This window comes from Equus przewalskii, chromosome 1 (assembly GCF_037783145.1).
Source record: "Equus przewalskii isolate Varuska chromosome 1, EquPr2, whole genome shotgun sequence".
NCBI lineage: Eukaryota > Metazoa > Chordata > Mammalia > Perissodactyla > Equidae > Equus > Equus przewalskii.
This window is the reverse complement of record NC_091831.1, coordinates 31,714,368-31,728,400: the sequence shown is the minus strand read 5'-3', so window position 1 is coordinate 31,728,400 and position 14,033 is coordinate 31,714,368. Positions and strand designations below refer to the sequence as shown.

At 54.9% G+C, this 14,033-nt stretch overlaps 2 protein-coding genes across 9 annotated transcripts in view; both read left to right on the top strand.

The window, feature by feature from the left end:
* UBTD1 (ubiquitin domain containing 1) overlaps positions 1-2,318 on the top strand; it is a 52,583-nt gene extending 50,265 nt beyond the window's left edge. For all 8 annotated transcript variants that reach the window (XM_070560034.1, XM_070560042.1, XM_070560046.1 and 5 more), the window contains one exon: positions 1,208-2,318. In XM_070560034.1, coding sequence (XP_070416135.1) covers positions 1,208-1,593 — 386 coding nt within the window. In that variant the 3' untranslated portion in view covers positions 1,594-2,318. The remainder of the gene's footprint in view (positions 1-1,207) is intronic.
* Positions 2,319-3,591: 1,273 nt separating this feature from the next.
* On the top strand, positions 3,592-13,741 carry ANKRD2 (ankyrin repeat domain 2). Its single transcript, XM_008531854.2, has 9 exons — positions 3,592-4,228; positions 7,634-7,738; positions 8,809-8,967; positions 9,067-9,174; positions 10,931-11,029; positions 11,371-11,469; positions 12,329-12,427; positions 12,534-12,632; positions 13,438-13,741. Exons 1-9 carry the CDS (start codon positions 4,061-4,063, stop codon positions 13,585-13,587), a joined length of 1,086 nt encoding a protein of 361 aa, XP_008530076.2. The 5' UTR covers positions 3,592-4,060; the 3' UTR covers positions 13,588-13,741.
* Positions 13,742-14,033: the final 292 nt, after the last annotated feature.

The window sequence follows — 14,033 nt, the reverse complement described above, 5'->3', positions numbered from 1 at the left end:
AGGCAGCTCTTCCTGAGCGTGGACCGCGAGCAGGACACAAAGGAAAGCCAGACAGCCACTGCTTGCCCCATGTGGGGACAGAAAGGCACCAACAAACCTCAAAGCAGTGTGATGAGAGCCATCTAAAGATTGCTTGGGGTGCCTTGGGATCCCAGAACATCAGAGATACTCACCTGCTATTGGGTGCTTATTGTGTGCTGGGCGCTGAACTAGAAGCTTCTGCTGCATATCTCACTTAAGGTCATAACAGCCTTATGGGGCCGTGTAAAGTGGAGGGTAACAGTGAAACTCTAGAGTCGTGGACCTCGGTTTAACACAAGTGTCTCCATTTCCTAGCTGTGACCTTGAGCAAGGAGCTTCTCAGATTTAAAGTCTCAGAGGCTCAGAACTGTAAAGCGGGGACCCTTACCTCATAGGACAGTTGTTAGGATTCCATGAGCTATGCCTAACATTGTTTAGTCCAGTCTCACACTTAGTAGGTGCTCAAGGCACAGTCAGTGTATTTCTATGTGCAATGCGTTGTACATGTGAGGAAACTGAGGCCCAGTAAGGTGGAAGCCACAAAGAGCAGGGCCTCTGCTATCTCGTTCATCCTCGTAAGCCCAGCACCGCACACAGGTGCTCAGGAGAGAGCTGCTGAATGAACGAGTGGAGAGTTCAGTACTTTGCCAGGGTTGAACGAGCCAGCACCTGATGGAGCTGGAATGCCAGCCCAGGTCTTCCTGACTCGACCTTGAGCTCCTGCCAGCTGTCCCAAGGAGAGCTGACTGTAGGGTGGGTTTGGGGACTGTGGGGTGGCAGTGACGGGTATATTAGTTTGCTCAGGCTGCTATAATAAAATACCTCAGATTGGGTGGTTTATGAAACAACAGAAATTTATTTCTCACAGTTCTGGAGGCTGAGAAGCCCAAGATCAGGTACTGGCTGATTTGGGTTTGGTGACAGCTCTCTTCGTGGCCTGCTCACTGTGTCCTCACGTGGTGGAGGGAGAGAGCTCTCTGGTGTCTCTTATAAGGACGCTAATCCTATTGGATCAGGGCCCCACCCATATGACCTCATTTAACCTTAATCACTCCCAATTACTCCCTGTCTCCAAATACAGTGACACTAGGGGTTAGGGCTTCGACGTACAGATTTTGGGCGGCCACAATTTAGTCCATAACAGTGGATCCCCAAGCAGACTCAGCCCACCCTGCCTTTCCCACAGGCACCCTCTGTGAATGCTATGACGAGCTGGGCAATCGCTACCAGCTGCCCATCTACTGCCTGTCGCCACCCGTGAACCTGCTGCTGGAGCACACTGAGGAGGAGAGCCTGGAGCCGCCCGAGCCCACACCCAGCGTGCGCCGCGAGTTCCCGCTCAAGGTGCGCCTCTCTACAGGCAAGGACGTGAGGCTCAGCGCCAGCCTGCCTGACACAGTCGGGCAGCTCAAGAGGCAGCTGCACACCCAGGAGGGCATCGAGCCATCCTGGCAGCGATGGTTCTTCTCCGGGAAGCTGCTCACAGACCGCACGCGGCTCCAGGAAACCAAGATCCAGAAAGATTTTGTCATCCAGGTCATCATCAACCAGCCCCCACCACCCCAGGACTGATGAGCCCACGGACCCCTGGGCAGAGAGGCCGAGGAGGGCCTCTGCCAGGCTGAGAGGCCTCCCAGCTGGAGCACTAGGACCCCCATCCCTGCTGCTGCCTTCCAGTGCTGTTCTTTCTTCAGGGGCACCTCCCTGCTGTATGGCTGCTGGGCGAGCCGTGAGGGACCCTGCCTCCCAGGGGCACTGTGGGCCACCAGTGCCCAGCACCCAGGAAGCAGCATGCTGCCACACACAGGCCTTGCCAACCTTGTCAGAGAAAAGGCAAACTGGGGCCCTCCATCCTGCCTCTCTCCTGTGGCGGGCTCGAGCCACAAGGGCCAGCCTGGAGGCCCTGGAGCCCAGATCTGTCATCTGGTGCTGCCGGCTGTGCTCACTCCGGTTTTCTCCTCAGGGTCTGAAGCAGCTGCTGTCTCCTTCCCCTGCCCCCACCCCCTGACTCTGCCCGGGGCACAGTGCCAGTCCCCCGGAGGGGAGGGGACCGGACCGCTGGGGAGTCCCAGGGGCCGGGAGCCTGAGACCGGCCTCTGCCTCTCCCTGCCCGCAGCACAATTGGCAGAGATGAGGCGAGTGGCCGGACAGCTGGGCTGTTGTGGCAGGGGTCTGCACAGGGCCATCTCCTGGCTGTCACCCAAGTGGCGGGGGGTCTGCAGCCTGGTTGTGGCCCCACAGCAGGTCCCTGTGTACAGACGTATCTGCATATTTATCAATAAAGCCTTTTGCTCCTTGCTGTTGACTTGCCTGGCTTTGACTTTGGGTTCTCCTGCCGCTCTGTGGAGCCCTGGGAGCCAGTTCTGGTGTGGGAGCAGGTGGGTGCAAGGCCTCCCCCGCTGCTCCAGGCACAGCAGAGTACGGTGGAGCAATCCTTGAACGGCTAGCATTCCAGGCCCTGTGTTTTCCTAGGTCCTTAGGAAAAGCCACTCAACCTCTGAACCCACTTGGCTTTTCTTTTTTTTTTTTTTAAAGATTTTATTTTTTCCTTTTTCTCCCCAAAGCCCCCCAGTACATAGTTGTATATTTCTCGTTGTGGGTTCTTCTAGCTGTGGTATGTGGGACGCTGCCTCAGCGTGGCCCGACGAGCAGTGCCATGTCCGCGCCCAGGATTCGAACCAACGAAACACTGGGCCGCCTGCAGCGGAGCGCGCAAACTTAACCACTCGGCCACGGGGCCAGCCCCCACTTTGCTTTTCTTTAGAGTGGAGATGATGCCACCTGCCCTGCCTCCTTCCTCAGTTGCTGGGAGGTTTAAATGGGATAACCGATGGGAAAGTGCTTTGAAAACAGGCAGCATCTCAGGAAGGGGGTGTGAGTTACCTGCTGGTCCACTCCAGCTGCAGGAGCCACCCCGGGACTGAGGTGCGTGCAGAAACCCTGGAGATGCTGCACCCTTGGTGATGTTAGAGCAAAATCTCTGACAGATTTAGTTGATGAGCATGTGTTGGCTTGTCAGTGAGAGAACCAGAGAGAAAAAGGAGCCGATTCCTGCCCTTCGCGAGGGGTGAGTGTGCATATGAGCAGAGAGGGGAATCTCAGATGAGGTTGTTCAGCGAGGGGCAGGCCATGTGAGCATTCCAGAACCCCAGAGCCATGGCATCTGTGGTTCCCCGGCAGGTTAAACCCGGGTCGAGGTGACCCAGGGCTCACTCCCACAGTTCCAGGTGTGGAAGTGAGCAAGTCCAGAGCTGCTTTTTCTCCAGTTGGGAGTATTTTTCTTTCTGAGTGAGCACGGCCAGTCCCTGGTCAGGGTGGCTTGACAGGGAACCCGGGGAGGAAAGGATGATCAGTCAGAGCTGGTGTCCTCGTCTGCTGGGCTTGGCACTACACTCTGGCCCTTTCAGTGGCTTCCTGAGACCCCTCTTGAAGCAAGACCCTGTAAGTCTTGCAGAGGCTCTGAAGACTTACCCTGATGTGGTGAGGCTTGTCAGGGACTAATAGATGTGCGGCCACGTGCAGTGATGCTTCACTAGGGGGCGCTGTGGGACCCCAGAGGCCACGGCCTGCAGGAGCTGTGGGCGGTGAGGGAGGCAGCTGCCCTGACCCCCACCCACCGCCCTGGCACTCCAGCCCGGATGAGCAGATCTGCCTCTTTCCAGAGCCACCAGGGCCTGTTCACCAGACAGCCTGGGGACTCAGGCCCGTCTTGGCTTTCAGGCCCCTTCACTGGCACGGGCTGGGCACAGTTTCCAGGTGTCCAGCAGGTGGCACTGCCATCAGGGCTAGGGACAGCCAGCGGATCCTTTGTGCAGCCCAGCAGCCCTGGCTAAGGCCCAGCTGGGCCCAAGCACTCACTCAGGACCGTGGCTGGGCAGGCTCCTTCCTGCAGCCCGTGCTCTTGCAGTGCTGTGCCCTCCGGCTCCAATAGGCCAGGGGCTGGGGAGCCGACTGTCCCTGCCTCCCCCTCCTCCCTGGGGCTGCTCGGGGTGAAGGTGACAGGTGGGGGAGGCAGGTGGAGAAATGGGCCAGTGAGCTCATGGCAAAGGCGCCTGGTGGGGTGGGGGTGGGTGCCCTGTCCTATAAAGCCCCCAAGGCCCTGTGGCCTGCAGAGGCGGTTACAGACGGCACCATGGCAGACACTGAGGCCGTGCAGAGGGCCACGGAGCTTATCGATCAGCGGCTGGCAGAGGAGGAGGAGAATGAGGTATGGGCAGGGGTGTGGGGCCCCGAGGGCGTTGTGAGGAGATCCTGCTCTGCTGTTAAGGGAAGGGAGAGCCTGGCTGCCACACTTGAGGTGGGGAGGGGACAGGTGTTCAGGCTACTTCCATTCCTGCCCCAGGTGTTCCTGGCAGAGGGGTTTGCTGACAATGGGAGACTGAGGCTTCAGCCCCAAGAACTGAGAGACTGTGGGGTAGGCGAGCCAAGCTGGGCTCCCTGAGACTCTGCCCACCCACCTGGGCTTTGAGGAGATGGGCCAGGCTGCACAGACCAGGACAGCTGGGGTGCTGCCTGGGAGTGTGGGGCCCGAAGTTCCCCCAGCTGCTGGGTGGGAGGCTGGGACAGGAGAGACTCCAGTGTTTGGTCCCTGAAGAAGGAGAGAGTCTGGGAGGAGAGCAAGGAAGGGACACTGGAAAGGGAGGCATGGGTTTTCCCAGGACTGCCAGCCACACTTGGGGAGGCCTTGGGAGCGTGGGGCTCTGGACAAGGGCATTCTCTCTGGGATAAAGAAGTCGGGGGAGGAGGGTGTGGGCTTGTCTTATCCTTCATTTTATTTAAACTAATACTTGCCCTAGAGTCTGCTCCGCCAAGCACCCGGTGCTGTGAGGAATGAGAGGATGGGTACCAGGCCTCGTGGTACCCACCCCTCATTCATTTTAGCCAACGTTTGTTAGGTGCATGATCAACTAAGAAACAAGGCAGAGTGAAGAAATGGTGAAATAGAGGCGTTAAATCAGAAGTGAAGGAGCACAGAGGGTGGGTGAGTCATTCCCACTGTGGGCCCTTGAAGACTTCTCCCTGGACAGGATGGCATTTGAGTTGGGTCTTCAAGGATGGTGAGTGGAGATCAGGAGCGGGGAGGGTATTCCAGGCTAGGGAAACGACAGGCGCTGACGACAGGGTGAGTGGAAGCGTGACTGTCGTGAGAGAGTCTGGTAGTAGAGGCTAAGGCTGGGAAGGGAGGCAGGGCACCAACCAAAGACGGCCGTGTGAGGGATTTATTCCGTGGGCAGTGGGGAGCCACTAGATGTTGGTGAGTGAGGGAAAGTGGTGCCATCTGACCTATTTTAGGAAGACAGCTCTGACAGCCCTGAGAAGGACTTCTTGGAGCTGGAAGGACTGGCCCTAACAGGAATGGGAGGGAGGAGATAAATCAGTTTAGAGGTAGACTCCATTCAAAAAAGGCAGAGGGACTGAATGGGGGTGAGAAACATGGAAGGATCAGGACTCCAGTGGAAGAGGAGATGAGGACCAGGGAAGGGGGGGCCAGGATTGTGGGGGAAGAGCTGGGCATGAGCCCATGGAGCCCTCGCCAGGGCATCCCTGGATCTCCAGGAATCCACATAAGGGCATGTGCACGTGGGCTGGCCAGTGCCAGGCAGGTGAGTCATGCTGCTGTGCCATTTCTGGAGGGCTGCCACTGCACACAGAGACCTTCAGCAAGGGGACACAGAGCAGTCCTCGTCCACTCATTCATCCAACTAATATAGCAGCAAGGCTGTCAGGACGCCAGGTGCCCGCAGAGCCAGCCTTCCCACTGAGGGCCTCCCACGTGCCAGGCCCTGTGCTGAGCACCGGACAGGCATCCTCTCGTTCAATCTGTACAGTCATCTCTGAAGTAAGGTGGAAGTTTTGTTTTGTTGGATCTCGTGAACCAGCATCCAATTCAGTAAACATTTATTGAACACCTACTGTACGCAGCTCACGAAGACAAATCTGAAGCAGGTGGCTATAGAGTCTGGCTAAGGCATGAGTGGACATTAGAGTCCCCAGTAGTTTCCACCAGGCCCCAGCCCAGCAGGGTTCTCAGAGGAGAGCTGCTGTCCAGCCGGCACCCCCTTCTCGGAGTGGGAGGAGAAGGGAGGCCCCCAGGCCAGCCCAGGGGCTGGGGCTCTGTTGTGGGGGCTTACTGGGTCAGGTCACCACTGAGGACTTAGGGGTGGGCAGAGATGCTGGGCCCACCTGCCGTCATCCATTAGCTCATTGGTTTACTCTCCAAACATTGGCTGAGCACCTACCACGTGCTGGGCCCCGTGATAGGGATACCAAGACGATTAAGACCCAAGCCCACCCTCTGGATGCTGCGTGAGAGCCCAGCCAGGGTCCCACATGGGACAGTAGCTGCAGCCCTAGGTTGTCCCTTGTCCCTGGAAGAAGATGCAGTGTTTCAGGTGAGGCCAAAACTGGGGAGACCACAAACCACATAAGCCCAACATGGACGGGAGAAGCCAGTGGACAACAGGACCTTTGAAATAAAGCCCTCAAGATGACCCTTGAAGAGTCTAACACCGGAGCACAGTGGGAAATACAAAAGGCAGCTGAGAGCTCTGTAAGGACGGCCTTTCCTCCCCAGATGCCGTCTTACTCAGCACCCGCCAACCTCACTAATGTCCCTGGTGCATGGGGACTTCGAGACAGGGGCACCAGCACTTCACAAACAGTGGTTTCCTTTAGAAGAGAGAAGGAGGCCGGGAGGAAGTAGCCCAGGCAAGTCGGAGCTATGAATGGAGAGGGGAGTTGGAAGGAGTTCCACCCACCTTATTACAAGGAGAATCAGGTTAATACTTAGAGTTTACTTCAAGCAGAAAGCTGAGGGCTGTGGCTCCCAACCCTCAGGTTCTCTGAGAGCAACAGTTTCCACGCTCTAGGATTTCATGGATCAGTAAAATCTGAGGGAAAAACGTTGGTATCTGACATAAAATTGCCAAATTTTTGTATTGCCAAGTAAGCCCATTTAAAAGATAACTATCATCTCTTATCACTATTATCTTCTCAAAGTGAACTTTTTTTTAGGAAGATTAGCCCTGAGCTAACATCTGTTGCCAATCCTCTTCTTTGTCTTCTTTTTTTTTGCTGAGAAAGACTGGCTCTGAGCTAACATCCATGCCCATCTTCCTCTACTTTATACGTGGGACATCTGCCACAGCATGGCTTGATAAGCAGTGCGTAGGTCCACACCCAGCATCCAAACCGGCAAACCCCGGGCCACCGAAGCAGAATGTGCAAACTTAACTGCTGCGCCACCAGGCCAGCCCTCAAAGTGAATTTTTAAGGCCAAAAAAAAAATAATAATAATATCATTGCTTGAAAAAGTGAATATATTTAATTCCATGAAAACTCACTCCAGTAGCCTTTATTCTCATCTTGCTGGGGAGCCAGGACAGTCAGCGGGCAGGTGATTGAGCTGGAGTTGGAGTGAGGCTGAGGTGGGCAGCCTTGCTCTGGACTGGAGCCCTCCAGGAACAGTCAGGCGTGGGGCAGATGAAGGGCTGTGCGGTCATGTAGGAGGAGGTCCTTGGGGGATGCCCTTGGAGTGGTTGGGGGAGAGGCCACCTTCCTCCCCAGGTGCTGCAGGCAGGCCCCAGAGCATGGCCTCTCCTTGGCTCACCAGAAACTCCGAGGAACCACCCATGGAAGGAAGCTGCCCATGGACAAGCTGGTGTTGGAGGATGAGAAGAAGCACGGAGCTCAGAGTCCGGCCTTACAAAAGGTTAAGGTAAGTGCAAGGAGAACCCAATGTCTGCGCTCAGGGGACAGGCCACGCAGTTATGGCCCTTCTCCTTCTATTGTGGTCCAGAACCAGCAGCTCAGCACCCCCTGGGAGCACGTCAGCAGCATCTCAGCCCCACCCCAGACCTGCTGAGTCAGAATTTGCACTGTACAAGATCCCAGGGGACGCTTTTTGGAAGCCCCGGTGATGAGGCAGTCATACAACAGGGCATGCTGCAGGTGTTAAGGGGCTGCGGGAGGCTGTGTGTGCTGACAGAGATCTCCATACTGGTAAGAGAAAGCCAGTTTCCAGACCACTATGTGGAGGATGACCCCACAGGACACATGTCTGGAAGGGCATCAACCAGGGCCATGACAGACCTTACCTCTGGGAGACATTTTCTCTTCATACCTTTTTATGCTTCTGTATTACTTTTATTTTTTACTTTTAACATTAGTTATGTATTACTTTCATGATCATACGCACAGAAATGGAATTGCATGGAGAGCTTATTCGGACCCTATTGTGAAGACCTGGGTTAAGAATTGCCTCTTGGGGCTGGCCCTGTGGCCGAGTGGTGAAGTTCGCGCGCTCCGCTGCAGGCGGCCCAGGGTTTCGTTGGTTCGAATCCTGGGCGCGGACATGGCACTGCTCATCAAACCACGCTGAGGCAGCGTCCCACATGCCACAACTAGAAGGACCCACAACGAAGAATATACAACTATGTACCGCAGGGCTTTGGGGAGAAAAAGGAAAAAAATAAAATCTTTACAAAAAAAAAAAAAAAAGAATTGCCTCTGAGGTTCCCTCATCAACTCCCCACCCTATGCGGAGCCTTGAACCCTGGCGGTTTTGAGGCAGCCCCCTCAAGCCTCCCGTGGCCCCTGATCTGAGCCGTCCGTGTCCCAGTCTCGTCTGCTTCTCCTCATCTTCGGCAGGAGAGCTAGACCTGGATTCTTTCTCTCTTGAGATTGTCTCCCCATCCTCCCGCTCAACCCTAGATCGGGGTGAGGGGTGGAGCTAAGACCCCAAACTCTATGCCCCAGCACTGGGGTTGATGGGCCATCGCCACGCAGGGCCAAGAGCGCGTGCGCAAGACATCCTTAGACCTGCGGCGGGAGATCATCGATGTGGGCGGGATCCAGAACCTCATCGAGCTGCGGAAAAAAAGAAAGCAGAAGAAGCGAGAAGCCCTGGCCGCCCCACAGGAGCCGCCTCCGGAGCCCGAGGAGATCGTAAGTGTCTTGGGGAGGACACCTGTTTGGGCACTGGGAGCCTGGGAGGGCCTGGGATCGCTGGGGGCCATTCTCCACGGCTGCACTCACGCCCTCCAGACTGGCCCTGTGGACGGAGAGACATTCCTGAAAGCCGCTGTAGAGGGCAAAATGAAGGTCATTGAGAAGTTCCTGGCCGACGGGGGCTCCGCGGACACCTGCGATCAGGTGATGTTCCCACTGGCCCCCGCACCTGTGCCTGCCTCCCTTTCTGCGTTGCCACCCCCACCCCGCCCACTTGTGGGCCTGTTTGAGAACAGGCATTGGGTGTCCTTTGGGAGGAGGGCCCCTCAAAAGATCTGAGATGCCCTCTTCCCCACACAGGAATTTATCTAAATGCTTAGACCCTTTTCAACTTGAACCACCTCTAGAGTAACAAATGTTGCGGGGTTTTTTAGGGAAGAAAGAGAAGTGGAATCAAATAAAAAGAGCCCAAGACTAGGAGATTTGGGCTTGAATCCCATCTCCACCACAACCTAGCTATGTGACCTGAGGCTAGGCCCCTCACCTCTCCATGCCTCAGTTTCCTCCTCTGTAAAATAGCCTATTTCCCTCAGAGCATATTATGGGGATCAAATAGAATATTACCTCGATAAGTATTTATTGAATGTATGAAAAAACTATAAAGCACATAATATTATTTTTGTGTCACATTGTATAGTATCATACTTCCTTTTTAAAATTATTTTTATTTTATTGTGGTAAAATATATATAACATGGGGCTGGCCCATTAGCATAGTGGTTAAGTTTGCATACTCTGCTTTGGCAACTGGGGTTCGCAGGTTCGGATCCCAGGCGCAGACCTAGGCCCTGCTCATCAAGGGATGCTGTGGTGGCATCCTATATATAAAATAGAGGAAGACTGGCACGGATGTTAGCTCAGGGACCATCTTCCTCACACACACACACACACATACACACACACATAAAATATATATATATATATATATATATATATATAACATGAAATATGCTTTTTAAACCATTTTAAGTATACAATTCAGGGGCATTAATTACCTTTGCAATGTCGTACGACCATCACCACTATTTTCAAAATGATTCTATCACTCATTGTATCTCTTTTTGTTTTCCCTGAAACTTTCTCCTTCACACTTCATAGGGTGCTCTCTCGCACTCACCTCCTGGGATTAAGCAAATTAATGGTCACCCCCTTCAGCCTGTGTTATCGTAGTCTTCGACTGCATGTCCTTTCCATTCTTTAGACTCCAGAGTCTTAATCTTCTTGGTCTAAGCCTCTCCTACCTCTGAGCACTGTGTTAGGTGCTGGGGGTACAAAAAAGAAAAAGGCAAGGGTTGAGAGTAGCTTGGAGACTGGTGCAGAACCAGATCTTTAGAATGTGGAAAGGTATTCCTGCTGGTGTGAGTGTTTCAAGAGACCAAAGCAGAAAGCCGACTGCTTTGGGAAGGGAGGAAGTTCCTTCCTTCTTTGAATCAGTACTAGGGGTGCACCTGCTGGTCTTGGCCCTGGGCTAGGCACTCGGGAAATAGAGTCAAGTGAGACTCAGCCCGCTCTCAAACACTCTCTCACAGTGGAGCGTTGCCTGGGCCCCGGGGAACACCTCTGGCCCAGAGCTTTCAAGAAGACAATGGCACTTGAGCTGCATCTTGTTGGAGTTGCAGGAATTCATCAAGCACTGACAGGGAGTGAGGGCCAAGTGGGTGTTCCGGCGCAGGGAACAGCCTGTGCGAAGGCCTAGCTTCATGTGCTTGAGGGTAGTGAGAAGGTCGGAGTCCCCAGGATAGAGGAGGACTCCAAGGCTGGGCAGGATAGAGCATAAAGGAGCTGGAAGACATGGAAGATATGGGGACCCAGCACAGGGGTCAGAATCGAGCTGGGGTAAGGCCTCTGTCTCAGCTTGGGTGGGAGATGAGGTCAGGCCTTGACAGTCTCTCTGGGGACAGTTCCGTCGCACAGCACTGCACCGAGCTTCCTTGGAGGGCCACATGGAGATCCTGGAGAAGCTTCTGGAGAGTGGGGCCACTGTGGATTTCCAGGATCGGGTGAGCAAGAGGGCAGGTATTGGGTGGGAGGTGGGTTCAGCACCAATAGACTTCCTGGGACACAAACAGGTTGCCTTGGGGGCCAGGCCCCACCTCTAGTGGGTTGTATGACCTTGGGCAGGCCTCATCTCCTCCAGGAGCCTCCTCTGTAAATCTGGCTTGGACTGGATGGGCCCCAAGTGTTCTTCTGCTCTGCTTGATCCACCCAGGCACTGGCGTGCCCCTGGCCCTTCCCTGTACCCTTCCCCTGGATGTCTCCCTGCCCTCTTGGCTGGGTTCCTTTCCCCCAGGGCACTTTCTTCTCTGAAGCTCTGCAATTAAGCCCCACCCTTCCCTTCTAGCTGGACTGCACAGCCATGCACTGGGCCTGCCGCGGGGGCCACTTGGAGGTGGTGAAACTCCTGCAAAACCGAGGGGCAGACAGCAATGTGAGGGATAAGGTGAGGCAATAATGCTCACAGATATTGGGGTGGCTGTGTGGCAGGAGGGTTGGAGCTAGAGGGGAGAAAAGCCCAGGAAGGCAGGAAGGTAGTGAGCTAGTCTGGTTTCTGGAGTGGCTGCAGAGTCTAGGGATGGGTGCCTGCCATCACCTGCAGGCCCTTCGAGACCACCGTCTGGAGACAGGAGCAGGAAGAGCAGACGAGAAGGGAGGAGAAGTGATCCACTATCTTGGAGGCTCTGGGACCACCCCGAAGATGCAGGATTTGTTCATCCATGCAATCCTTCATCATCCTTCTATCTGTCTGTCTGTCCATCCATCCATCCATTCATCTATCCATTCACTTATTCATTCGTTCACTTATTTATTCATCCACAATTTTTCTTCATTTGTTCCTTTATATGTAACCTTGAACAAGTGACAGCCTCTGAGCCTCTATTGCTCATCTGTAAAATGTCTTACAGAGAATAGATTAGATGGGAAAATGTATGTAAAATAACTATTTATTCAACATAAGGCTAATGTTTTGTGAGCTTTTGCCGTGCCCATCACATAGTCATCTCTCCATAAATAGCATCTATTATAATTATTAAAAGAAGGACAGAAGAGTAAGCAGTTGCTCGCAGCTGAGTGAGAGGGGACTCATAGAAGGCTTCCCAGCAGAGGTGGCATATAAATGCTTCAGAGTTAGACTATTGGATAGGATGGTGGGGAACTGTAGCATTCCCTGCCCCTCCAGGGCTCAGGCCTTGGCACAAGGACTGGGGGAGGGATTAGGCTAGAGTTAAGACAGCCTCCCTCCCAGAGGCACCACAGTCCAGGCCCCTTCAGCCAGCAGTTCCTGCTTCCTCCTCACCCAGCTGCTGAGCACCCCCCTGCATGTGGCCGTCCGGACGGGGCAAGTGGAGATCGTGGAGCACTTTCTATCCCTGGGCCTGGACATCAATGCCAAGGACAGAGTGAGTGTCCGGGTTCCCTCTTGCCCAGCCCCACCGTAGGGGCACAAGCAGCCTGAGGGCTCCCACATGCCCATTTGGGCCATGCTGAGTGTCACCCTGGCTCTAGGAAGGGGACAGTGCCCTGCACGATGCCGTGAGGCTCAACCGCTACAAAATCATCAAACTGCTGCTCCTGCACGGGGCTGACATGATGGCCAAGAACCTGGTGAGCTCCCTCCTTCCCTGACTCAGTCATCCATGCGCACTGCTTGCCCAGGCCCTGTGCTGGAGGCTCAGAGGAAATGCAGAAGTCAGCAAGACTCAGCCTGCCTGTCCTTGGAGCAGTCACAGTGGAGGGTCTCTCTGGGCCCCTGGGGGTTCGGGGCCCACCCAGCTTCCCAGCTCCCTCCATGTTCCCCTATGTCCAGATGCAAGTGCAGAGAAACAGCCAGGAGGGGCAGTAAGAGGACCTCCCAAAGACCCCACATGGACCAAAGGGGGCCCTAATGTCCAGGTTTGGGGAGGCCAAAATCGTGGAGGGACAGAGCTGCAAGGAAGCTCAGCACTTAGTGGGCATGACCCTTCCTAGCACACTGTGTTGGTTCCCAGTGTTCCCTGAGTTCTCAGGACCCTGTGTCCCCTAGTCCAAGCTCTTCCTTGGAGTCCAGAGCAATCACAAAAGGGAGGAGTATGGGTAGGGGTCCCCCTGACTCAAGAGAGGCTAAGGGGATAACAGATAAGTCAGGAAGATATGGGAGGGTGCAGATGAGGGCTTCTCAACCCAGCATCATTGACACTTTGGGCTGGGTAATTCTTTGTTGTGGGGGGAGCGTCCTGTGCATTGTGGGATGTTTAAGCAGCATCCCTGGCCTCTACTCAAGAAGCAAATAGTACCTACTCCCTCAGTTGTGATAACCAAAAGAGTCACTGCACATTGTCAGTTGCTCCTTGTTGGGAACAACTGGTGTAGATAAGGGCACCTCATGGCACAGACTTCTGCACAGTGACCAGATCTCCTCTTGGTTCCCCAGGCAGGAAAGACCCCCACGGACCTGGTGCAGCTGTGGCAAGCTGACACCCGGCATGCTCTGGAGCACCCTGAGCCAGCGTTAGAGCAGAACGGGCTGGAGGGATCTGCTGAGAGTGGGCGGGAGACCCCGCAGCCTGTGCCAGCCCAGTAAACACCTGCCCCAGCCCAGCTGGGCACCTGGCCTGGCCCCCACGTGCAGCTGGAGGGTCATAAGAATGGCCCCTAGAGCCAGCCCGGCCATTGCTCTGTGCACGACCCAGGAATGCCCACAAGCTACCGCAATAAAAAAAAAATCATTTTTGCTATGTGTGATGTTTGTTTCTGTTTGTGTCTGAAATGTTTCAGAAGGAAGGAAGCCTGGGAGCCAGGATGGGCTCAGGGGTGAGGGGAATTGGAGCCCTCTGGCCCCCCTGAGCCAGCCCTTTGCTTTTTTCTCCTGAGGTCTCTTCTTGCTTCTTCCCTGCCACACCGCCTCCCAAGTCCCAGCATCAATCAGCTTTGCGACGCCCTTGTCCTGGGCCCCCCTCCTGGTGACTGCTGTCCTGTGGGGCTGTGTGTGGCCAGCACAGGCCTGTCACGTGGCAGCCTTGGCAGGAG

Coding starts and splice junctions, on each gene's coding strand:
- ANKRD2 (XM_008531854.2), top strand. CDS start 4,061: ATGGCAAAGGCGCCTGGTGGGGTGGGGGTGGGTGCCCTGTCCTATAAA. Junction 7,739..8,808: donor CGGCCTTACAAAAGGTTAAG/GTAAGTGCAAGG, acceptor ATCGCCACGCAG/GGCCAAGAGCGCGTGCGCAA. Junction 11,030..11,370: donor CTGTGGATTTCCAGGATCGG/GTGAGCAAGAGG, acceptor CTTCCCTTCTAG/CTGGACTGCACAGCCATGCA.